Source organism: Narcine bancroftii, chromosome 5 (genome assembly GCF_036971445.1).
Source record: "Narcine bancroftii isolate sNarBan1 chromosome 5, sNarBan1.hap1, whole genome shotgun sequence".
Lineage (NCBI taxonomy): Eukaryota > Metazoa > Chordata > Chondrichthyes > Torpediniformes > Narcinidae > Narcine > Narcine bancroftii.
In genome coordinates this window covers 251,995,047-252,021,371 of record NC_091473.1, presented here as the reverse complement: position 1 = coordinate 252,021,371, position 26,325 = coordinate 251,995,047, and the positions used below count along the sequence as shown (strand labels likewise).

The following is a 26,325-nucleotide window of genomic DNA, read 5'->3' as shown; positions in this document are numbered from 1 at the left end:
CAGTACCTCAAGTCCAGCAACATCTTTGTAAATCCTCTCTGCACTCTTTCAATTTTAGAGATATCTTGCTTGTAATTAGAAAATGTATTACAGCACAGTACAGATCCTTTAGCTCACGCTGTTGTGCCAACTGATAGAAATCCATCCCTACCTCACACCCATAACCCTCTATTTTTCTTGCATCCATGTCTAAGAGTCCTTTAAATGTTCCTGTTGTACCAGCCTCCACCACCACCCCTATCAATGCATTCCAAGTGTTCTCTATTCTCTATGTAAAATTACCCCTGACATCTCCCTTAAACTTTCCTCCCCTCACCTTATACAGATGTCCTCTTGTATCTGCTACTCCCACCCTGGGGAAAAAGAGTGCTTGCTGCCCACTCCATCTATGCCTCTCATAATCTCTGTTAAGTTGCCTATTATCCATTGCTCCAAACAGAAAAGTCCTAGCTCCACTATCGTTGCCTTATAAGACACTTTCTCCAATCCAGGCAATCATTCTGGTAAATCTCCTCTGCGCCCTCTCCATAGCTTCCACATCCTTTCTGTAATGAGGCAACCAGAATTGAACGCAATATTCTAAGTGAGGTCTAACAAGAGTTTTAAATAGCTGCAAAATTACTTCACTGCTCTTGAACTCAATCCCAAGACTAGAATACCATAAGCCTTTGAAACTACCTGTGTGACAACCTTGAGAGATCTATGGATTGGGACCCCAAGGTCCCTCTGTTTTTCCACATTGTTAAAAATCCTGCCGTTAACTACATGGCTTCAAGTTTGACCTTCCAAAATGCATCACTGTACACTTATCTGGATTGAACTCCATCTTTTCCACCCATTTCTGCCTACTGTCTACATCCTGTTGTAACCTATGAAAGTTTTCTACACTTTAGGTGATCAAAATTGCACCCAATTTTAAAACAAACTGATAGTTTTGTGAAATTGCTTCTGTTAGCTGTTGTTCATCTTTTAAATATCCGAATGATTTGGACAGCATGGTTGGTGTAGCGGTTAATACAATGCACCAGCGATCAGGGCTTGGGTTCAAATCCCATGCTGTCAGTAAGGAGTTTATATGTTCTCCCTGTGTCTGCATGGGTTTTCCCCGGGGGCTCCGCTTTCCGCCCACCATTCGAAACGTACCGGGGTTGTACATTAATGGGGTGTAAATTGGGCCAAAATGTCCTGTTATTGTTCTGTATGTCTAATTTTTTTTTATTAACTAAATTTAAACTCCATGGCTGCCATAATGGGAATTTAACTCAGGTCACTGGATTGCTCATCTAACCATTGCTTGACAACTACCATATCTACCATACCCAACCTTGGAGCACCTGATGCTGCCATGGAATAATTATATTACCCTGTCCTGATTTCATACATCTTGATGAGCGCCCACCTGTCATAAGCAGGGAGCTTTCTGAAAGTCTGCATAGTTTTAGGGTGAACCTCTGTATTCAGTTCAATGGCAGGGCCTGTCTGAAGCATCCTGCTTGTTACATGGTCCTTCATCCCATCTGAATGATGCTGGCACACAAGCCTGCTCCCAAATTTTCTTTAATGAACCTCATCAACATGTCCTTCTACATTGAACACTGTAGGTTACCCTCAAAAGGATCCTTGTTCCATCTCAATTGCTTGTTGAGATAGCAACGTCCCTATTCTAGCGCTGCCCAAGTTACCTATGTGAGTTCCCTGCTTTTAGTTGTGAGCTTTAATTTTGGGTTCATCAGCAAACTAAATCTTTTTCTCCACTTCTAGGAGTTGAAGTTATTTTTTTTTAAAGTTTTTATTCTTGTTCCACTTTAGGAACGATTTCTTTCATATGATGGAATGGCCAGAATTTATTGTCAGGAACATGTTATGAAATTCGTTGCTTTGCGGCAGCTTCACAGGTGCAGAAATTGCTAAAATTACATTTTAAAAAAAACTAAATAAATTAGTGAAGAGAAAAGTGAGGCAGTCTCTTTGGGTCATTGTCCATTCAGAAATCTGATGGCGGAGAGGAAGCTGCTGCTTTTTGTATCATTGGGTGTTTGTCTTCAGGCTCCTGTACCTCGTTCCTGATGGTAGCAGAGTGAAGAGGACATGGCCTAGGAGCTGAGGGTCCTTGAAGATAGAGGCTACTTTCTTGAGGCACCGCCCCTTGTAGATGTCCTCGATGGAGTGAGGACTGATGCCCGTGATGTCACTGGCTGAGTTCACAACTCTCTGTGGTCTTTTCCTTTCTTGTGCATTGGCACCTCCAAGACAGACAGTGACATAACCTGGCAGAATGGTACACCGGTAGAAATTTGCATGAGTTTTGGTGACACACCTCAAACTCCTTCCTGATGAAGTATAGCCACTGGTAAGCCTTCTTCACGACCCCTGGATAGATCTTCAGTGATGTTAACACCCAGGAATTTGACGTTCTTTATCCTTTCCACTGCTGACCCCTCGATGAAGACCAGTTTGTGTTCACCTGGTTTCCCCTCCCTGAAGTCAACAATCATTTCCTTAGTTTTGCTAATGTTGAGTGCAAGGTTGTTGTGACATCAGTCAACGAGTTGATCTATCTCCCTCCTGTTCACTTCCTCATTGCCTTCTTTGATTCTGGCAATGACCATGGTGTCATCGGCAAATTTGTAAATGGCATTTGAATTGTGTCTAGACACACAGTCATGGGTGTAGAGAGAGTAGAGCAGTGGGCTAAGCACACATCCTTCAGGTATGTCTGTGTTGATTGTTAGTGAGGAGGAGACATTGTTACCGATTTGCTGATGTGGTCTTTCAAGTTATTACTGTTTTAAGCATATTTTGGGGTTTTTTTTAAGTTCGTTCAAGAGATATGCTGACACAGACTTTATGTAAAGTGAATCAAAATCAAAATCAAAATAACATGGTGAGGATCTCCCAGTGGCCAACCATTTTAATTCCATTCCTGTGCCAACACATCTGTCCATGGTCTTATTTGCCGCCAAACCGAGGCCACCCGTTAAGAGCAGCACCTAATATAGACCCCAAACCTGCCCATCTGTTTGAGGGTGTTAGCTAATTATTCCAAATTTTCCTCTGCTGTCCTGCAAATTCTTCTTCTAAATTAGGTGGTTTGGTTAGCGTAGCGGTTACTGTGACACTGTCACAATGGCCGTGACTGGGGATGGAATCCCATGCTGTCTGTAAGGTTCTCCTCGTCACCTGCGTTGGGTTTCCTCCGGGTGCTCCGATTTCATCCTATTTTTGTGGGCAGCACGGTAGGCGTAGCGGCTAGTGCAATGCTGTTACAGCGCTGGGATTCAAATCCCACGCTGTCTGTAAGGAGTTTGTATGTTCTCCCCTGAATCTGTATGGGTTTCCTCAGAGGGCTTCAGTTTCCTCCCAGCATTCAAAAACGTACCGGGGGTGCAGGTCATTTGGGAGAAATTGGGCGGTACAGGATCGTGAGCCGAAAGGGCCTGTTACCCTGCTGTATGTCTACATTTTTTAAAAATTAAAATGTAAACATTAAATTTAATTATCTGACTTTCTGAACCTCCAATCACCTTTTTCATTGGGCACCCATCATGAATACCAGAGGAAATCAGTACAAGGTGAGTGGAGGAAAGTTTAGGGGAGATAAAAGAGATGTTTTGCGAGACTCTCATATTCATATGGCAATATTTATTTATTTATATTTATACATGAAACACTTGTCCTGCATATGTATTGTCTGTCTGAATATGTGTTATGCCTGGTTGTGTGTCTGCATGTTTTGCACTGAGAACCAGAGAATGTTGTTTTGCCGCGTTGTACTTGTATAATCAGATGATAATAAACTTGACTTGGCTTGACTTGAGAATTTTGCAGAGTGGTGGATGCCAGGAATACATTGCCAGGAAATGGTGGTGGTAGCTGAACTTTCAAAGGAGTGTTAGAGAGATACATGGATGTAAGAAAAATAGAGGGTGATGTATGTGAGGTAGGGAAGGGTTAGATTGTTGTGGAGAAGCTTAACAAGGACAGCACAACATTGTGGGCTGAAGGGCCTGTACAGTGTTGTAATGTTCTAATTTTACTTCAGAGCTGATTAGCTCGCGAATGCTTCCAGAAGCCACATCCCTCCATTTCAATTCTTTCTGTGTTTCTCTAAAGAATTGATCAGTCATTCCACAGTTTCCCAAAAACCATGCAAATTATTCTTCCAAATTAACTTCTATTTGAAATTCCACATTGGTAGTTACTTGAGCCACTTGAAGATACCAGGTCCAGTAAGTATAATTGTCGATTAAAAGCAGATCGATTTTTAAAAATGGGTGAACACAGATTGACAGGGGGTACTTATTGGGTCAGGTGCCATCCACGGAGAGAAATGTTCCATTGTCTTTCCGGGCTGGGGCCCTTTCCCTCCATTTCTAATGACCTCCTATGGACACTGTGAGACTTGCTGAGTTCCTGCAGATTCCTCACAGCATCTGCAGCCCTTCGTGTTTCAACCCATTCAGATTTCAGATTTATCGTCAGAGTTCATACATGGCATCACATACAACGCTGAGATCCTTCTTCCGAGGCAGAATTACCACTTATTGGTTGCTCCACTGCGAAATCTCTTCAAGGGATGCCCACCCTGAAGAAGTTCTCCTCTTCTCTTTGAAGGGAGTTCTGTCAGAGCCTCTCTCATTACTCCCCTTCTGCACTCCCTGCTACTCTTTTCTCTTTCTTCCCTTCCTCGCTGGCCTTTGAACTCAGGCGCCTGCCTGCTTTTAGCTCATACCTTTAAGGGCTCAGGTCCGAAATGTCAGTAATATATCTTTACCTCCTAAGGACACTGTGAGACCCGCTGAGCTCCTCCTGCTTTTTTGCTACAATCACAGTGTCTGCAGACTTTCGTGTTTCACTCCATTAAAGAAGGGCTTGTTTCAAGGCCTTTGGCCAACCCTAATCATGTCATTAAATATTTCTCCCACAGATCAAGTGTACGAAGATATCGAGAATGGTGGAATGTTCAACGAGAGCGGGCTAGAACGCAATTGTCTCTTCCTCTCTGTCCATGATGCTGTTCTCTACGCATTGGCTAGCAGACAGGAGACATCCAAGGAAAAAGTAATAAACTTTTCAGAAAATATTATTTGCTGTTTAAAATATGAAATGGAGCCTTGATCTTTGTGCCAGAAGTAGAAAATCAGATGGTCATGCATAATATAATTGGAGCTAATTCAAGTCAGATCATTAAAAGCTGTAAACAGCTAGAGTAAAATTAGATTACTGCCTCTTATTTCACCATTAGTTAATGCTTATCAGTCAAGATAAACTCATTTGTTTTTCTCTCTGTTGAAGCAGTATTTTTCTCTGAGTATGTTTATTTTAAACATTGGCATTTGAAGTCGAGTTTATAATCAGGCAATTGAGCAAACCAATTTGCAAATCGACAAAATGCAACTTCTTCCAATGCTGGAACTCTGAAATAAACAGCAGGATATTGTCTGGCTGCTGTCGGTGACCCTGATCCGTGCCCGGGATTTATCTCCTGCACAGGAAGGCCTGATCTGCCAGATGGCTCTGATCTGAACTCCCCACAGAGTCTGTGGTCAGGGACAACCTTGCTGAAATTTTCCAGTGTTCCACCGGAGACTTACCACAAGGATCTTCCTTCACGTTAGCCACTGGAGTCTGGGAACCAATGGCAAGGGTCGTGGTTTGGAGAACCAGGAAAAATTCCTGACATCCGATGACTATGGGGATTGGCAGATGCTGGATAAGCGAGTTTTCCAGTTGGTGAGGCTGTGTGCTGCATGAATGGAGCTCTAACGGCGAGGTGCACCAATTTTAAACCCATATTTTTTACCCTTTTATTTTTCTGCCATGTTTTGCCAGTTGTTTAAGGTTACCAGATGCTTGAATTCTGGAGAACAGGGGTTTTATTGTATTTTTCATTTTTAATTTTTTTCATTTTTAAACTGGAATGCATTTTTAAATGAGTTGCTTCAGCAAAAGTGTAACAGACTAGGGATATGCGTTAAGGCAAGAAAATTTAAGGGAGATGTGCAGGCAATTTTTTTTAACAGAGAGTGGTGGGCGCCTGGAATGAGCTGCCAGGAATAGTGGAGGAAGAAGACTCAGTGATGGTGTTTAAGAGGCTTCTAGACTGACACACAGGATGGAGGGATGCCTATAAATTGCACAAGGCAGAGTTTTAATGTGATTTGGGCATAGAGAATAGCATAAATACTTGGGTCTGCTCCTTTGCCATTTATGTTCTACACTCTCTGTTGTAACTCCTCAAATGGCTGTGTTCTTTTCTCATGTGTGATCAGGCTTTCCACAAATAGTGGGTAAGTAACATATGAACTATAAAACATTACAGCACAGAAAACAGGCTCTTCGGCCCTTCTAGCTTGTGCTGAACTAATATTCACCCTTGACCCAATGAATGAGAGAGGGAGAGAGACTTCTGCCCAAACATCAGCTGGCAGCTCGTTCAACACCCCCACACTCTTTATGTGAAGAGGTTTCCCCCTAAAATTTTTCCCATTCACCCTTATACCCTATACCCATCAGAATGTTGTATACCTCTATCAAATCTACCCTAATTTTATCAAATCTACCCTTATTCATATACATTCCAGGGAATAAAGTTAAAGGTAAAGGGTAAAGGTTCCATTATTTTCAATAATACTACATCTAGAATGTACATACATGAAATTCTTTGACTTTTGTCTACTGTAAGGCAGACAGAGAGTTGCCACTTTGTCCAGCGTCCCTCACAGAAACCTACAGTACCTGTCTTAATCTGTTCAAGCGTTCACTGTAATTCAGTTCCTCAAGTCCAAGCAACATCCTCATAAATCTTCTCTGCACTTTTCCAATTTTATTGTTTTAGATTTTAGACACAGTAACAGGCCATTTTGGCCCCTGAGCCTGTGCTACCCATTTGACCTACAAACCCCCCCCAGAAGTTTTGAGCAGTGGTAGGAAGTCAGAGCCCCTGGGGAAAACCCACACAGACACAGAGAGAAGGTACAAATTCCTTACAGAGAGCGCGGGATTCAATCCCCAGTCCTGATTGCCAGCACTGTAATAGTATTGCACTAACGGATAAACTAACCGTCACCTATGCCATTTATCAATATCTTTCCTGTAGTTCGGTGACCATAACTGCCCACAATGTTCCAAATTTGACCTCACCAATGTCTTATACAATTTTGCCATAACATCCCAACTCCTTTGATTTACGAAGGCCAATATAAAAAGCTCTCTTTACATCCTCGTGATGCCACTTTCAGGGAATTATGCATCTGTATTCAAAATCCCTCTGATCTACCAGACTTGTCAGGGCCCTACCTAGTATTACGTACCATGTATGTTCTTGGTTTGTCCTTCCAAAATGCAACACCTCACACTTTCGGCATTAAATTCCATCTGCCATTTTTCAGCCATTTTTCCAGCTGGTCCAGTTCCCTCTGCAAGCTTTGAAAGCCTTCCTTGCTGCCCACTACTTCTCCAATCTTCCAAGTGTTCTGCCACCTTCTTGTTATCAGGGAGTTTCTTCTTTCTTTGGCTTGGCTTCGCGGACGAAGATTTATAGAGGGGGTAAATGTCCACGTCAGCTGCAGGCTCGTTTGTGGCTGACAAGTCCGATGCAGGACAGGCAGACACGGTTGCAGCGTTGGCAGGGGAAAATTGGTTGGTTGGGGTTGGGTGCACAAAAAAAAAACAGGAGAGATGAAGGAGGCATTAATCCTAAATACCAATGAAAGAAAATTAACTGAATAATCATCAACAAAATAACTGAAGCTCAGATAAGACATTTGGACAGATAGATGGATAGGAAGGGATTAGAAGGATGTGAACTAGCTCAGAATCAGATCAGATATGATTTAATGTCATGCAATAAAACAGAAATGAAATATTACACAAAATTTGCAGACTGAGATTCCGCATTATCGATAAGATTGAAAGAGTGCAGAGAGGATTTACTAGGATGTTGCCGTGTCTTCAGGGGTTGAGTTACAGGGAAAGATTGGACAAATTAAGACTTTATTCCTTAGAGCGAAGAAGAATGAGGGGAGATTTGATTGAGGTTTACAAGATTATGAGAGGTTTAGTGGATACGAATAGACTTTTTCCACTTAGATTGGGGGAGATAAATACGAGAGGTCATAGTTTTAAGATGAAGGGAGAAAGATTTAGGGAAACATTAAAGAGAAGTTTTCCACTCAGAGGGTAGTGGGAATGTGGAATGAGCTGCCATCTGATGTGGTGAATGCAGGCTCGATCATATGTTCTAAGAGTAAATTGGATAGGTACATGGATGTGAGAGGACTGGAGGGTTATGGTATGAGAGCAGGTCAGTGGGACTAGGGAGATAATGGTCAGCACAGACTAGAGGGGCTAAATGGTCTGTTTTCTGAGCTGTAGCATTCTATGGTCTATTAACATTAGCATTTCCCAGTGTCCCTTGCAGTCAGAGAAAGAGAACCAAAAGAGAGTCCCCCCAGAGTCACCGACTCTCAGAATGCCAACTTGGTTGACATGGATGAGTTGGGCGACAGAGCCTGTTCTGCGCTGCACGCCTTTATGTACAAACATACTAGGATTTAAATCAAAAATATTTCTACCAATTAATTGAAATACAGAGATTCTGAAAATATGCAGGATGGGGCTTGCAGCAGGTAGTGTTGTCGCCTCATGAGTCCAGGGACCCAGGTTCAATCCAGACCTCGAGTGCTGTCCATGTGGTGTTTGCATGTACTCCATGTAGCCGGCTGAGCTTCCTCCAGGGGCTCTGGTTTCCTCCGGCATTTCAAAAATTTGTGGGGTGGTAGGATAATCGGTCACTGGATATTGCTCCATTGTCTAGCTGAGGATCTGAGGATGTAAGAGAGGAAAGGTTGCAGGGAATAGGCGAGGTGGGAATGTTCTGAGAGTCAGCATAGATAGACTCAAGGGGCCAAATGGCCTCTTTCTACATCATATAAGAAATATTATCTATTCGTGGCTTGAAAGCATCATGGTTCCAAAGAGAAGTGAATAGTTATTATGAAGGGGTGCATGAAATGTAACTTTCTGAAACATTATTCAGGACAGAGGTATATTGTAACATTGGAGCTATATGATCGAATAACAATGAACAGTGTACAGCTGTGGATATCAGACAGCACAACAGTTCAGAACATACATAGGAGCTTGGCTTCTAGATGACATCAATAACCTGAACTTGATCACACTGTGCCTTGTGGCAAAATATTTGCTGATTGGAAAGTGGATAAAGGAGAGTTCAGATCAAGCAAAAGACCAGCATAAATTGAGCTAAAAGCTCGAGCAGCAACAGTGGGGGGGGGGGGGGGAGAAAGGGAGGCAGTGGGGTGGCCCAGTCGGCATTGCGGTTAGCTCAACGCCTTTACAGCACCAGCAATTGGTGTGGAACTGGGGTTCAAATCCTGCGCTGTCCGCAAATATTTGTACATTCTCCCCGTGTCTGTGTGGGTTTTCCTCAGGGGCTCCGGTTTCCTCCCATCATTTGAAATGTACCTGGGTGTAGGTTAATTGGGCGGCATGGACTCGTGGTGGCACAAACTCCTGTAATTGTGCTGAATGCCTAAATTTTAAAAAATACTTTTTTTTAAAAAGGAATTGGTCACTTCAGGTGCAGGTAACTTTCAACAAGTTTCCCCAAACAGGCCTTTCTAGTGAAACAGCACTCACTTGAGTATCCGCAGGACTGATCTATTGCATCCGGTTTGTGGCCTTCTCTACATTGGAGAGACTGCGAGATCACTTCACTGAGCACCTTCGCTCTGTCTGCACCAATAACAGGGATCTGCCGGTGGCTATCCATTTCAATTCTGTGCCCCACTCCCATTCTGACGTCTGTCCATGGTCTCATGTACTGTCCTACCGAGACTACCTGTAAATTGGAAGAACAATACTTGACTTTCCATCTGTGCACTCTCCAAATGGATGGCATTAACATCACATTCTCCGGTTTTTAGCTAACCTCTCCATTCCCCTTTCCATTTACCTTATTTCCTCCAGTTCTCCACCCCCTTCCTTTTCTATTCAAGGAGCCATACATGGAACTGTAGAACATTACAGCGCAGAAACAAGCCTCTTCAACCCTTCTAGTCTGTGCCAAACCATTTTTTTTACCTAGTCCCACTGACCTAAACTCAGTCCATAACCCTCCATACCTCACATTCACTACTTCAGCTGGAAGCTCATTCCACTCTCCCATCACTTTCTGTGTGAAGAAGTTCCCCCTCATGTTCCCCCTAAACATTTCCCCTTTCACCATGCCCTCCGGTTTGTACCTCACCTACCCTCGGTGGAAAAAGCCGACCTACATTTACTCTGTCTGTCCTTCTCATAATTTTAAATACCTCCATCAAATCTCCCCTCATTCTTCTACACTCCAGGAACTAAAGACCTAAACTGTTTAACCTTTCCCTGTAACTCAGTTCCTGAAGTCAAGTCAAAATCCTAGTCAGTCTTCTCTTTACTCTTTCAATCTTATTGATATCTTTCCTGTAGCTAAATGACCAAAACTGCACACAATACTCCAAATTTGGCTTCACCATTGTCTTATACAACTTTACCATAACATCCCAACTCCTGTACTCAATACTTTGATTTATGAAGGCCAATATGCCAAAAGCTTTCTTTACAACCCTGTCCACCTGTGACGCCACTTTAAGGAAATTATGTTTCTGTATTCCCAGATCTCTCTGTTCAACTGCAGTCCTCAGTGCCCCACTATTTACCATGTATGTCCTTTCTTGGTTTGTCCTTTCAAAATGCTTTCTGCAGCTACACAGGGAAGTAAAACACACTAATTAACAAACTATAAATTAAGTTAACACAATGTGCCATGAGAGAGAGAGAGAGAGAGAGAGAGAGAGAGAGAGAGAGAGAGAGATAATAAGGATAAAAAAGAAATTATTCACAGTGGCCAAAAAAATTGTTGTTTCACTCATCCAAAGGGATATTTGGTGGTCTTGAGATGGTGTTAAAAGAATGATTAAGAGGAAACAAAACTGTGTGACTATCTGTTGCAACTTTGAAGTATGATTCCCCTGTCAGGATGAAGGTCGAGCCAGCCCATGATAGGCCTGTCATCAGTCCATGCATGGTCAGTGTTGGATGTAATCAAGGAGGTTGTCACATGGACCTCCCACCACATGACCTACTCAACATGTCCATCACCACCACACACAAAATTTCACACCAACTGGAAAAACCAGCCGGCTTCTGAACTGACAGAGGCCAGCATTTAAAACATTACTTTTGACATGGTCCGGTAAGTTTGTTTCTTCCTGGATTAACTGTAAGCAATAGCCCGGGGATAATATTTTAGTTTATGCAGGTAGCAACACAATCCCAGCAACCCTGATCATTACTCATGACAAAGTGCCGTGTTACTCCGGACTGTGCACTCTGGTCCCCCTCAAGAGTAGGCCCTCTCAGAGAGACAGTGAGACCAATTTACGGAGGCCACTCATGATTTGGTGTAAACAGTGTGCAGGCTCAAAGCTGTAGATTTAAAACATTCCTCCAGCAAGCATGGCCCTCCTCCCCCTGCTTACTGCTGTGCCTTCCCTCCCTTATTCACCTATAACTTTCTGCCTTTGGGACCATGCTCCTCCCCCTGCACTCTCCCCCACCATTTTGTTTGGACACATGCCGACATTTTGCTCACACCTTGATGAAAGAGTCAAGTCTGAAACGTTGGTTATGTATCTTTATCTTTGCTACATAAAGGGCACTGTTTGACCAGTTGAGTTTCTCCAAGATTGTGTTTAATATTTTTTTAATTTTTATTTTTAGACATACAGCACAATAACAATTTGGCCCACAAGTCCATCCCATCCAATTACGTCCAACTGACCTATAACCCCGGTACATTTTGAAAGGTGGGAAGAAACTGGAGCCCCTGGGAAAAACCCACACACACACAGAGACAACATACAAACTCCTTACAGACAGCACGGGATTTGAACCCCAGTCCCAATCGCTGGCGCTGTACAGGCATTGTGCTAACTGTTATGCCAACCGTGCCGCCTGTCCATACGATGTACAGATATATTAGTGACATTTCAGGTCTGAGGCCTTCTTGGTCTCAGGCCCAAAAACATCAATTACATTTCTTTACCTCCTATGGACGCTGTGGGATCTCTGAGTTCCTCCAGCATTTCTGTGTTTTGACTGTACTGTTCTATATTAATAATTAAATATTGTTTTTAATTTAAGGAGTTGTTAGGAATTAAAGCGTGGGCTTTTGATTCCTTCAGCAGTTCAAACCGAGAGCAGGCTGCAGGAGCAGGACTAAATGCCGGGAAATCCCCAGCCACTGGAGATAGGGGGGGAGTACATCAAAGGAGAGCAGAATTCAGCTAGCATACAGATCTTCCCCAGCGTGCACAGAAAGCACATCACACTTAGAGAAAACTCTCAGAGGCTGGATGATTTACAAGTGGGGTACGAACAGCACAGATGAAAGTAGTCTGAAGCTGCAGGAACATTTGATTAACATAAGTATCAGAAAAGTAAAAGACAGGCCCTTCAGCCCATCATGTTGTGTCAATCTATATAAACCTACTCCGCCATCGATCTAACCATTTCCTCTCTCGCATCCTCTTATATCCATCTGCCTAAATGACCCTCTTGTATCAAGCACTCTTTGTGTAAAAAACCTACCTCAGACCCCTCCCCTAAACTTTCCTCCTCTCACCCTAGACAGATGTCCTATGGTGGTGGCCACTGGCATCCTGAGAATAATGTGCCAGCTATCCACCCTATCTATGCCTCTCTTAATCTTATACACCTTTGTTAAGCTGCCTCTTAGGGTTAGGGTTGGATAAATCAGTACAAACACAAGTTAGCAACTTTAGTACAGCTGCACAGAATATTGAGCGCAGTTCTAGACCATGTAATAGGAAGGATGTGGTTGAGTTAGAGAAGGTACAGAGGAGATTCACCAGGATGTTGACTGGATTGAGGATTTTAGTTATGGGAGAGAGTGGATAGTCTGGTCTTGTCTCAGAGCACAAGAGGGCTAACATGATAAAAATACAGAAATTCACTAGTATCCGGTACCTATGGGGATTGGCAGATGCCAGTTAAATGAATTTTCCAATTGTTTAAGATTGCATGGTGCGCTATTGGTGAACTAACAGTGAGGGGTGCCAATTTTAAACCTATTTATTTTCCGCAATTTCTTTGCCGGATGCTTGAATTCATGATATCAGGGGTTTTAACTGTATATCAGATTATGAGAAGAATAGGTAGGGTAGATAGTCAAAACCTTTTTTCCTACATAGGGGTATCAAAACAAGAGGACATTATTTTATGATGAGTGGAAGGTAACTTAAAGGGGATCTGGGAGATAGATATTGGGAATGCGTGGCCAAAGGAGATGATGGAAACAAATGCAGAATCAGAATTTATTGACATGAACAAGTTAGGAGATTCGCTGTTTTGCAGCTGCCTCTTAGGGCAAACATTCATATAAACTACTTTTACAATAATTTCTTTCAAAATAACAGTACATGAAGTGTAAGGCAGTGTCTTTGGTTCATTGATCATTCAGGAATCTGATGGTGGAGGGGAAGAAGCTGTCCTTGTGCCACTGAGTGCTTGTCTTCAAGCTCCTATACCTTTTCCCAATGGTAGAAGAGTGAAGAGAGCATGATCTGGGTGGTGGAGGTCTTTGAAGGTAGAGGGTGTTTTTTAAGACCGCCTCATGTAGATGTTCTCGATGGAGTGAAGGTCTGTGATGTTGCAGGCCGAGTTAACAACCCTCTGGAGATTATTCTTGTCCTGAGAGTTGGCACCTCCATACCAGGCAGTGATGCAATCAGCCAGAATGCTCTCCATGGTACACCTGGAGAGGTTTTCGAAAGTCTTCAGTGACATACTGAATCTTCTCTAACATCTCACAAAGAATAGCCGCTGGTGAGCCTTCTTCATGATTGCATCGACATGGAGGCTCCAGGATAGATCCTCAGAGATGTGGACACCCAGGAATTTTAAGTTCTTGACCCTCTCCACTACTGAGCCCTCGATGAGGACTGGGTTGTGTTCTCTTGACTTCCTACTGAAGTCCACAATTATCTCTTTGGTTTTGCTAATGTTGAGCGAAAGGTTGTTGTCGTTACATCATTCAATGAGCTGATCCATCTCCCTCCTGTACATTTCCTCATTGTATCATTTGTGAATACAGAATCAGAATTTATTGTCGTGAACAAGTCAGGAGATTCGTTGATGACAACTGTGGTGTCATCAGAAAATTTATAGATAGCATTGGAATTGGGTCTGGCTACACAATCATGGGTGTAGAGTGAGTAGAGCAGTGGGCTAAGCACATAATAATCAGTGAGGAAGAGACATTGTTTCCAATTGGTACTGACTGTGGTCTTCCGATGAGGAAGTCAAGGATCCAGTTGCAGAGGGGGGTGCAGAGGCCCAGAGTTTGTAGCTTCTTGACCAGCAACGAGGGAGATTTAGACAGACAATTAAAGAGGCAAAGATATTGTCCCAATGCAGACAAATGGTAAGTGTGAGAAGGACTGGCATGGTCAGGGTGGGCTGAATGGTCTGTTTTCGTGCTTCACAACTCCATGACGCTTGAGAAGATTCTGCTAAAGACTTGGTTAATTTCTCATCTGGCTTGCATTCATTAAAATCTGCGTTGTTTTACTCAGCAAGAAATAAAGGGTTACTGAAGACTCATAGATCCCCTACTCCAGTCTAACACTATGAAATAAAATCTCTCACATCTCTCAGAGAGAAGCCTGGTCTGTTCCTGAAGTTGGACTTGGACCCAAATCATCTGACTTAGAGATGCAAGAATTATTCACCATTTAACTGAGGTTGTAACTATGTTACTTGAGAGGAGAGCAGGTTAATGAATCAGCACCAAACATACTCAGCATTTAGTCCGTGAACAATTTCAACATTTATAAAATTCCAAAACAAAGTAGATGAAAATCTTCCTTCAAAAACTGACTGCTGATTTTAGTTTCAAAGAGGAACTATATCTTCCTCAGAGTGACAAAGATATTAAGCATGGAAACAGGCTATTTGGCCTATCATGTCCATGCTGACCCAAAATCACTCTTTCGTCTTGACCCCACTTAGCCCAGAGCTTCAATATCTCAGCCACTCTGATGCTCTCCTGGACATGTCATCTAGGTCTCCCTTACATCATTTAATTTCTGGGTCCTGCCACTTTACTACCACCAACTGGTAGTAGGCAGAAGTTCAAGTTCATTGTCACATGCCATGGTGCAGAGAGGAAGTTTGTTTTTGTGTGCAATCCAACAAGACAACCCATACGTAGAACAGCAAAAAGCACAGTACAGAGTCTGGAGTGACAGTGAGATATTAGTTAGAAAGGCACTGATATTTTACCAGAGTAACCTTCGTTCAGGAGTCCATTTAGTGAAGACAAGATCATGTTTATTTTCTCCTCTCCCACAAACTGTAAGCAGCCCCACTACAAGAATTAAGAACTGGTCTGCACTCCAAGGAGAGGGCTCATTACTTTGACAGAGAGAAGGGCGTGTATTCCCGGTGTCCTGGCCAACATTTATCCTCAGTCAAATCGGTCAATTGCAGGAGTTTCCGACTGGAAAAAGCCCTGCTGCGAACACGGGAACCCCATAATGATGACAGTTCACCTGCATTGGAGAGGGTCACAAGTCTCTGAGAAAGGATTTATCCTGTCTTTCTTCTAAAATCTGGAGAATTTATTCATCGAAGGTTCGCACAATTGTAGGGACCGACTTCCTTCCTGAGGCAGGAGCTCCTTTAGATATACAGCACCTTTCAGCCCATGGGCCCATTTTTAAGGTGGGAGAAAATTGGAGCCCTGGGAAAAATCCACGCAGATTCGAACCCCAGTCCCGGTCACTGGCGCTGTGACAGCATTTCACTAACCGCTACACCAACCGTGCCACCCCCAAACCACGCCATCACCATTGGCGATTCCAGAATGGAGGACTCAAGTGCTTCCCTCACTAAATGCTTCAAGTGAAAGTAAAATTAATTTTCTGTTCAAGCCAACACAACTCAGGCCTGCTCTTCCTTGTCAGTGTCTTCTCGTCAGAGAGCAGAGGAGCAGGTCCGTCAGTCTCACATCATCACGACATTTATTCTAATCCTATAATACTAAACTATAGCCCAACTAGAACAAGGAAACAGAATCTCAAGACTGGAAGAAGTAGAATTAGGTCAGTAATGAGGAGGAAGTGATTTCCACTCGAAGCAGTGAATCTGTGGAATTCTCTGCCTCATCAAATGTATGTAAGGTGGAATAGGATAGAGTTTTGCATTACAACAGAATTAAGGGTTATGGGGAAGAGACAGGCAGATGGAGTTCAGTCCGTGGCAAGATCTTAATGAATGGCGGAGCAAGCTCGATGGGTCAGATGGCCGACTCCTACTTCTGGTTCAGTGCTCTTATTCTTCTCACTTTCCCCCTTAGATCCTACCTCTCACCTGCATGCCCAGGATAATTTACCCTCCAACCCAGCTGTCTTGAGGATGGGGGAGGAAACCAGAGAACTCAGTGGAAGTCCACACAGTGACCGGGAGAATGGGCAAACTCCACATGGACATTTCCCCCCCCCCCCACCCCCCGAGGTCAGGATTGAACCGGGGGCCTCTGGAGCTGTAAGGCAATAGCTCTACTGGCTACAACAAAACACAAACTGCTGGAGGAACTCAGCAGGTCGAGTAGCAGGAAAAGAATGGTTAATGATTGGAACTGGGGTTCAAATCCCACGCTGTCTTTAAGGAGTGTGTACAGTCCAATCTTGTTGAATTTTTTGAAGAGGTGACTAGGAATGTTGATGAGGGTAGAGCAGTGGATGTTGTCTATATGGACTTCAGTAAGGCCTTCGATAAGGTTCAGCATGGGAGGTTAGTTAGGAAGGCTAAGTCCTTGGGTATTAATTTGGAGATAGACAAATGGATTCAACAGTGGCTGGAAGGAAGGTGCCAGAGAGTAATAGTAGATCATTGTTTGTCAGGATGGAGGCCAGTGACAAGCGGTGTACCTCAGGGTTCGATATTGGGACCATTGCTGTTTGTCATATATATTAATGATCTGGAGGATGGGGCGGTAAATTGGATTAGTAAATATGCAGATGATACTAAAATTAGGGGAATTGTGGATGATGAAGAGGGTTTTCAAAGATTGCTGAGGATTTAAACTGCTTCGAGGAGTGGGCAGAAAGATGGCAGATGGAGTTTAATGCTGATAAATGTGAGGTGCTTCATCTTGGAAAGAATAATCAAAGCAAGACATATATGGTAAATGGGAGGGCATTGAAGAATGCAGTGGAGCAGAAAGATCTAGGAATAATGGTGCATTGTTCCCTGAAGGTAGGAGCGCATGTGGATAGGGTGGTGAAGAAGGCCTTTAGTATGCTTGCCTATATAAATCAGTACATAGAATATAGGAGTTGGGAAGTAATGATGAAACTGTACAAGGCATTGGTGAGGCCAAATTTAGAGTTCTGTGTGCAGTTCTGGTCACCGATTTATAGGAAGGATATTAACAAGATAGAGAGAGTGCAGAGAAGAATTACAAAAATATTGCCTGGGTTTCAACATCTGGAATACAAAGAAAGATTGAGCAAATTAGGTCTTTATTCCTTGGAACGTAGAAGGCTGAGAGAGGATTTGATAGAGGTGTTAAAGATAATGAGAGGGATAGATAGAGTTGATGTGGAAAGGCTTTTCCCATTGAGAGTAGGAGAGATGGATACAAGAGGTCATGGGTTGAGAGTTGACGGACAAAGGTTTAGGAGTAACATGAGGGGGAACTTCTTTTCTCAGAGAGTGGTTACTGTGTGGAATGGGCTTCCGGGAAAGGTGGTGGAGGCAGGGTCCATTTTGTCATTTAAGAAAGAGTTGGATAAGTATATGGATGGGAGGGGGATGGAGGGATATGGGCAGAGTGCTGGTAAGTGGGATTAGACGAGGGTACTTGCATCAGTGCGGACTAGAAGGGCCAAATTGGCCTGTTTCCGTGCTGTAATTGTTATATGGTTATATGATTATTCTCCCCATGTCTGTGTGGGTATTCTCCTGAGGTTCCGGTTTCCTCCCACTGTTCGAAACTTACCAGGCTTGTAGGTCAATTGGGTGTAATTGGGTGGCACGGGCCCTTGGGCCAATAGGCCTGTAACCGTGCTGTTTGTTGAAAAGAATCTTGGGCCAGAATCCCTTGTGATGGGTCTTGATAAAGAGTTCCATCCCAAAACACCGACCGTCTTGCTCTCCCACTGATGCTGCCCTACCCACTAGCAGATCGTTTGTAGCTCCAGATTCCAGCGCCAGCAGTATGGCACGTGACCCCAGCTCTACTGGACGTGCCACAGTTCGGCCCAATGTTTGCTTCTGAAATATTTACACATACATTTCTGATCAGTTTCACCGACCTTGTGCCCTGGAGTTCAGAATATATCCAAGCCCTTATCAGCTAGGCAAAATGCTGCTTGCCAGCCTTGGTGTCAAGGTGAAATCATGAGCGAATGTCTGACCAACAGTCCAAAGCAAGGGCAAACTTAAGATAGAGCGGCCATTCTCAAACCTTTTCTGGCTTTGGCCCCCATAAGACAGTGCTCAAAGTTTATGGACCCCCTTCCCTGGACTCCTGAACGAAGGTTACTTCTCTCCTACCGACTTCATACTTATGTTAGAAAACAAGGCTTTTACTTAAATGTGCTGCCTGTGACCTCCATGAGAATGGCTGAGATATAGTACCGTATTATTGAATGTGCTGGATTTATATTTGAATGTAGGTAAAATTCTGTTGAACACAAGTCAGTAACCATATCTTTAAAAATGCATTTCACCCTTTATCAGGGGAGCTTGGAGGAAGAGATTAGATCAGGCAGGTTATAGAGGCTTGGAATGTTGAGAGAACATCTTTTAGTGTTTAGAAGGTTGAGTGAGAGGATGCAAACAGCTGAAGGCCTGGCTTTGACCAGAGACGAAGGCACAGAGAGAGCTAGAATGCAAAGTTCAAAGGAGATTTAAGATAAATTTTAAATTTTATTTACAGCACGGTAGAATCCGACTCCAGCCATTTAAATCTGTGTCACCCAAATTAAATTGGAGGGTGGGAGGAAGCCGGAGCCCCTGGGGAAACCTTGGGTACAAACCCCTTATAGATGGTGCCAGATTCGAAGATTGTGGAGGAGGTGAAACAGATTGGAAGGCTAGAGGCTATAAAAGAATGAATAGCATGTTTGGCGTAGCAGTTAGCGAAACGCCTTTATAGTGTCAGCAATCAGGACCAGGGTTCGAATCCTGCGCTGTCTGTAGGGAGCTTGTACGTTCTCCCCGTGTCAGCGTGGGTTTTCTCCGGGTGCTCCGGTTTCCTCCCACTGTTCGAAACGTACCGAGGGTGCAGGTGTAATTGGGTGGCACGGACTCGTGGGCCAAAATGGCCTGTCACCCTGCTGTATGTCTAAATTTAAATTTAATTTAAATAAAAGGACACTGGGACCACCTTTCAGGTGACTTCCCCAGAATGTGATAAACTCACTCAACCTTCTGAGGACAGGCCCTCAGTTAATTGCCTCATCCAAAATACAGCCTCGTTTTTTTTGTGTTCCGCTCTGAGAGGTGAACTTTGTTCCCAGATCTCCTGACTCAGAGATGAGAGTGTTACTGTAACATTGTAAGGGTAATGCAGCTAAACAATCACTCATTGGGTTTCACCTGTCCCTCTCAACAAGTTCTGCGATTTTTGTTTCTCTACAGGCTCCAGGTGCTGCAACAATCTATATGAATGATGATGTGTCAAGTGATGAAAATGATGTCAATCAGGATTTGGAACAGGTAGGAACATAAGAAATAGGAGCAGGAATCGTCCACCCGGCCTGTTGAGCCTGCTCCGCCATTCAGTGACATCCTGGCTGATCTTGCCGTGGACTCGGCTCCAGTTGCCCACCTGTTCTCAATAAATCTAAACTCAAAAGTCTTTCTATTGATGCATAGAGTGGAAACAGGCCCTTCGGCCCAACTTGCCCATGCTAACCTAAATGTCCCACTCATGGCCTGCTGAGTTCCTCCAGCAATTATTTTTTTGCATATTGTTCCAGCCTATCCAATCGCTCACCATCACTGAAGGTCTGAAATTTAGATATAATTTTGGTGGATCTCCTTGTAGTCTCTCCAGTATGCCACGCCATCCTTCGTACAGTGTGGTGACCAGAAATTCAAGATTCAATTTATTTTCATAGTAATAAAACAGCGTCATATTGTTTGGAATTCCTTTTTGCCTGCTGCAAGCCAGATAGATTCACCACCGGCAGGAATTGCCTGAGCCCCCCCTACAGAAAAACAAAAGAGAGCTACCCAGAGTCACCAAGAGTCCATGGATCCGCCTCCAGCACTTCCGCAGCCTCCGCAGCCACACAGAGTCCAGTCCAAACCATTTGCTATCTGAGCTCCAATCCTCTGCCCTAGTCAGGAACCCTTCAGCACCCTCGACACCTCCTCGCATCCCAGTTCCGAAACCTGGCTCCCCTCCGGCCAGTTCGAGCCAGTCTACAGCGGTTTGCAGCCCGGCACGAATCTCCCGACAGCAGTCTCCAGCAGCTCACAGCTTCCACGGGTTCTTCACCTCGAGTCACCAGCAGCCCGTCGCGTGCACTGGTCCCCCAGCAGCAGGGCCCCCTCACTGGTCCACTGCCGTGGTTACCGTCCCCGCAGGTCATCTCCTCCGCTCTCCCTCTCAGATGGTGCATGATCTTCCTGACCTCTGGTGCCCTGCTTTCCCGGAGCCTGTAGCCCCTCGTGGCTGCTTCCGATTAATAGCCACTGCTACCTTGGGTGCAGACCCTGAGGAAGGGGGATTTCAACTAAAACCACTGTTGCCTCCCTCAATGGGCTGTTCAAAACCCGATCGGAGCTGACAGCAGTAGACTGGGCAGCTGAACCCCATGGAGTACTGCATCTCCGCTCCCTCGCTCCCCACTGGTCCACATCAGCACCAGCGACGCCACTACAGCGGCTCCAGCAGCACCGCCATCTTGTTAATGCACAAAAACTCCATGAGCAGCCTCATCAGGGTCTTGTGAGGCGGCCAAATCACATCCAGCTTTTATATTGTATCCCTGACATATGAAGTCAAGCACATCACATTGGCCTTCACCTGTGTTGCCACTTTCAGGAAAATATAGACTTAATCCTCAAAGTCCCTCTGTTCATCAACATTTCTACATATCCTACAATTTGTTGCATGTGTTCTACCTCCCTTTGACTCCCCAAATCTCACCTTCGTTGGGAATAATTTCTATCTGACAATGCTCTGGCCACTGTATTATTTCTTACATCTAGAATGAAGGCGATCACATTTGGAGAATGGAGCAGTTTCACTTAGGAAAGTTGGTATCCTTGTCAGACACTTACAATCAAATTTAATACTACTGAATATAATTATTTTGCAGCAGAAAGAGAGAGAGAGAGAGAGACAGAGAAAGAGAGAGAAAGAGAGAGGATATTTGACCTCTTCACCCTACACTATCCATTACTCTTTCCTTAAACTTCTCACATTTCTTAAATATAGGAAGAAAAGTTGTCTTGCTGTGAATATTTAGGGAATTGGTGACATTTTATCTGCAGTATTGTGTCAACCAGTGGCTCACAACCTTTTATTGCTACCACATACCACCTTAATTAATCCCTTACTAACCACAGAGCACCTATGGCATGCTATGCCACTTTCAGGGAAGTCTGGATTTCCTAGAGCCGCTTCTGGATTTCCTATAGCATCCTGTGCCACTTTCAGGGAACTATGCCATAGGTGCTCTGTGGTAAATAAGGGATTACTTAAGATGGTATGTGAGTAGAAAAAAAAAGGTTGAGAACCACTGGAGTAGACCTTTGAATTCCTTCCCAAACACTTACCCTTGAAATAGTAGACCAGAGATTCACTAGACTGGTTCCCATGTTGGTGTATTTCCCTTATGAGAAGAGATTGAGTAGACTGGGATGGTATTCTCTGGAGTTCAGAAACATGACAAAAAATCCCACTGAAACTGACAAAATTCTTATCTCATCAAGCTGGATGGGGGTGGGAGGGGGGTAAACATTTCTCCTAACCATGCAATCTAGAATGGGGTGGGGTTAAAGTTTTGGGCTAGGAGTAAGGTATTTAGAATACAAATGAGAGGAAATGTCTTCATGCGCAATATATTTCATGAGAATTTCTGTTCACCAAGAATAACCTGTGTTGGATGTACGGACATTTGATTGATAGACTATAAAATATTGATTTAGTGGCAGTCTATTCAATTATAATTTTGTCCAAGAGGACATTAAGATGTGCTTTAGCTCTCAATGACAGAGGGAGACTGTATATAGCAAAATGGATCTCCCAGTGGCCATCCATTTCAATTTCCCATCCCATTTTCTTGCCTGCCCATAGTTTCGTGTACTGCCAGACTGAGACCACCTGCTAATTGGAGAAACAACGCCTCATCTTCTGTCTGGGCACCCTCCCATCTGATGGCAATGACATCGACCTCCAGTTTCCATTGTTATTGCCCCTATCACCTTTCCCCCTGCTCTGTTCTCTCTCTCTCTCTCTCTCTCTCTATCTCTCTCTCTTTCCCTTTTCCTTCTGTCTCCTTTCGCAGAGCCAAGATCAATTCACACCTGTCCAATTAACACCATTTGTTGGTCTGGACTCCTCCCCTCTGCCAGTCTTCAGTCCTTATTTTGATGCTTTCTTGTTCTTTGCTTATTCCTTGAGGAAGGGCTCAGGCCGTAAATGTCGGTAATATATCTTTACCTCCTTATGGATGCTACAAGACCTGCTGAGTTCCTCCAGCATTTCTGTGTTTTGAGTGTCATCACAGCGTCTGCAGGCTTCTGTGTTTCAGAATGTTCTTTGTCCCCTGGTTCGGCAGAGAGTCACCCTGTCGCGGGCTTTTTGCATTTATGGTATTTCTCCTTCTTCTCGCAGGCTATGTTTGGAACAATGTTCGATAACAGTGTTGGAGACCATACAATTCTGTGAACAAACTTGGAGATCCCGAAGATCAAATGCAAGTGATTTGCACTCGAAGCCAAAAGAGCTTTTCGGATCAAATAACTTGTGAAATGTGTATTGTAAAGTGCTTTGCACTGGATTCTGATGCACAGAGTGATATGGAAAAGGGTATGATGTGCAGTCCACTTGTTAGTTAAAGACTCTTTCTTGGTTGTAGTGTGCTATTTCCTATTTAAAGCATCGAGAATGGACAGGTCTTCTCCGTACTTTGTGAAATCTTTTAATTTGGCGCATGATATTATTGTACTTGGTTGGTATCTTGCTGTGGTCGGTGTCTCTTCACAGGGAGGAGAGATGCTGGGAGTGTTATTTCTTTTTCTTAGTCAGTCCCTCGGGTCCAAGAAGGACCTGCTCCTGTGTGGGTTCTGAGAGTTCTGAGATGGACAATTAGGCTGATGCAGTCTCTGCTGCAGGAGGTGCTTGATTGGGAGGGCAAGAGGATAGCTTGAGAGAGGGTCCATCCCTCCCGCCCTTTACACAGGGTCCCTCTGTGCTGCCATCGAACAGGCTCCTAATATCATTCCGAATCATGATTCCCGCAATGAGGATCCTCAGGAGTCAAGGCGGGTTTGGGGGGTGGGGGCTGGGGGGTAGGTGTTGGGGAAGGGGGAGAGTTGGTACACTGGAAAAGCAGGCTCCCAATTTAAATGTTAGTGATTTAGGAAGATGTGTTCAGAAATGGGGAACATTTCAGCCTTACGAAAGAGTGTAAAGGATAAGCCATGGACGTTGACACTCTGCACGGACAGAACTGTGAAGACAGTAGATCCCCACACTTGCCTCTCATGAAGGACAGTCACCCTGAGGTGTTCAATGTCTATACCTCACCACGGATACCCTGGTCAAGTGCAGTGCCCTCACTGAGATCAGGCCGGCAAGCTGCATGGGCCATCAGTACTGATACGGCACAAGAGACCACCCATCCCCCCCCCCCCCCCCGCCACTTGCAAGAGCATTACAAGACTGTGAAGTTTAAATAGTTTTATTTATTCCATCCACCACCCTCCCCCCCCACCCCCCCCAAACCCCTGCCCAATAGTAACTTGGGGCAGCACACGTCCAATGAAATAGCATGTTATTGGGCTTGGTGAGGTAAGCTAAGCTGAAAACACGGAGAAACGCTGGAAGAACTCAGCCAGTCCCGCAACGCGCATAGGATGTAAAGCTATGTAACCGACATTTCAGGCCTGAGCCTTTCTCTGGTAAGGTAAGCTGCATCGTGTGCCTTCCTTTAACCTGACGTGACTGTTAAGCAGAAGGTCCCCAATTAAGCACCATTGTCACTGTCTAACTTCAGAGCAAACCCTGCTCCTGGGTCACTCTCTCCTTTTTAAGTCAGATGTCTTGTTGATGTATGGCGACAACATTTCCAGGGAGAGCTAAACTGGCAACATGGGAAATGGAGTGAAACAGGAAGGTTTGCAGACGCTGTGATTGTAGTAAACACACAAAAGTGCTGGAGAAACTAAGCAGGACATGCAGCGTCCATAGGAAGCAAAGAAACTCAGGCCTGAAACATTGGTTACATTTCTTTGCTTCCTATAGACGCTGAGGGACCTGCTGGGTTTCTCCAGCATGTTTGTGTATTTAAAACAGGAAATGGGTAGGCTCTTCCTATCCATCTGTAAGATGTACGTATATCATTCATGATGAAATAAACTAATGTTTTCTGCACTCCAGTGTGAAATACATGCAACTGTTATTTAACTGATAAATACTCTTATATACGCTAATGAAATATTAATAAATATAATATATTACCAGGATCCCACGTGTCATTATTTTAAGCATTTAATTTAGAAATACAATGCAATAACGAGCCCTTCTTGTCAACGAGCCCACGCCATCCAACTACCAGACCCCATACACCTTTGGAACATGGGAAGCACCCTGGGAAAACCCACACTGGCATGGGGAAAACATATAGTCAGCGTCGGATTCGAACACCCAGATCGCTGGGACCGTAATAGTATCGAGCTAACAGCTGAAACTAACTGTCCTTCTGTGTACAGTGATCAAATGATCAGACACTCAGGCTGCTGGGGAAAATCGGAAATGGATGGAAAATTGCCAATCCCCCTCCTGTGTTTGGCAGCCACTTCAGATATTTTCGAGGATGTGTAAGTTAGTGCCAGACAGTGGTAGAGGCTGGTGTGTTCGGTTCCATTAAGAAAAGCTTGGATAACTACATGGATGGGAGAGTTAGGGGGTCTGATGCAGGCACGTGGGACTTAAAACAGGAGGGTACATTGTTTGGCACGGACTAGCTGGGCCTGTTTCTGAGCTCTAGGACTCTATGATCGTGACAAAGGTAAAGGTTGTATATGATGTCATGTATGTACCATACTCCTCTTAATTTCAAATAACTCAATCAAATCTCTCCTTATTCTTCTACACTCCAGGGATTAAAGCCTTAACCTGTTTAACCTTTCCCTGTAACTCAGTTCCTGAAGTCCCAGTAGCACCCTAGTCAATCTTCTCTGCACACTTTCAATTGTATTGATATCTTTCCTGCAGTTAGTTGACCAAAACTGCACATAATACTCCAAATTTAGCCTCTGCACAGCTTTACCATAACATCCGAACTCTCAGAACATTTTGATTGATGAAGGCCAATGTGCAAAAAGCTCTCTTTATGACCTGATCTATCTGTAGCACCACTTTCAGGGGATTATGTGTCTGAATTCCTCTGTCCTACCACACTCCTCAGAGCCCTACCATTTACTGTGTATCTCCTACCTTGGTTTGTCCTTCCAAAAGCAACACCTCTCACTTGTCTGCACTAAATTTCATCTGCCATTTTGAAGTCCGTCATTTCCAGCTGGTCTGCAAGCTTTGGAAGCCTTCCTCAATGTCCAACATACCTCCAATCTTAGTATCATCTGCAAACTTGCTGATCCAACATGTTAATTTTTCACAGTTCTGTCTTGGTTTACTCTTTCTTCCATGTAATAATGAATGAAAGGTTTACTGGAAGAACTTGGCTGTTATCTGGAATACCCATAAGTTGGAGGAACAACAACATATTCCATCTTGGCAGTCCCCAACCAGATGGTCTTAACATCAACCTCCAATTTCCATTAACCCCCCTCCCCCGAGTCTCTCTTCCCCTCATCCCTGTTTCCTTTCCTCCAGCCCCTACCCCTTACTACCATTCTTAGCCCTCTGCCCTCTCCCCATCATTTCTCAGATTCTTTCTCTTCTACCCCTCCACTCATCATCTGCTGGCCTGTCCCTCCCCCTTCACCTCCCCCTTCTGCATCCCTTTCCACCACCTCCAACCTTTTTATTTG

At 44.1% G+C, this 26,325-nt stretch overlaps 1 protein-coding gene and 1 long non-coding RNA gene across 5 annotated transcripts in view; one reads left to right on the top strand and one right to left on the bottom strand.

The window, feature by feature from the left end:
• Nucleotides 1-24,798, top strand: part of LOC138765198 (solute carrier family 26 member 9-like) — a 121,442-nt gene extending 96,644 nt beyond the window's left edge. For all 4 annotated transcript variants that reach the window (XM_069942137.1, XM_069942134.1, XM_069942136.1 and 1 more), the window contains 3 exons: nt 4,928-5,061; nt 19,735-19,812; nt 22,946-24,798. In XM_069942137.1, coding sequence (XP_069798238.1) covers nt 4,928-5,061; nt 19,735-19,812; nt 22,946-22,999 — 266 coding nt within the window. In that variant the 3' untranslated portion in view covers nt 23,000-24,798. The remainder of the gene's footprint in view (nt 1-4,927; nt 5,062-19,734; nt 19,813-22,945) is intronic.
• The window catches only part of LOC138765201 (uncharacterized), a 249,914-nt gene that overhangs the window by 58,852 nt on the left and 164,737 nt on the right, over nt 1-26,325 (bottom strand). The gene's annotated exons all lie outside the window — the stretch shown is intronic.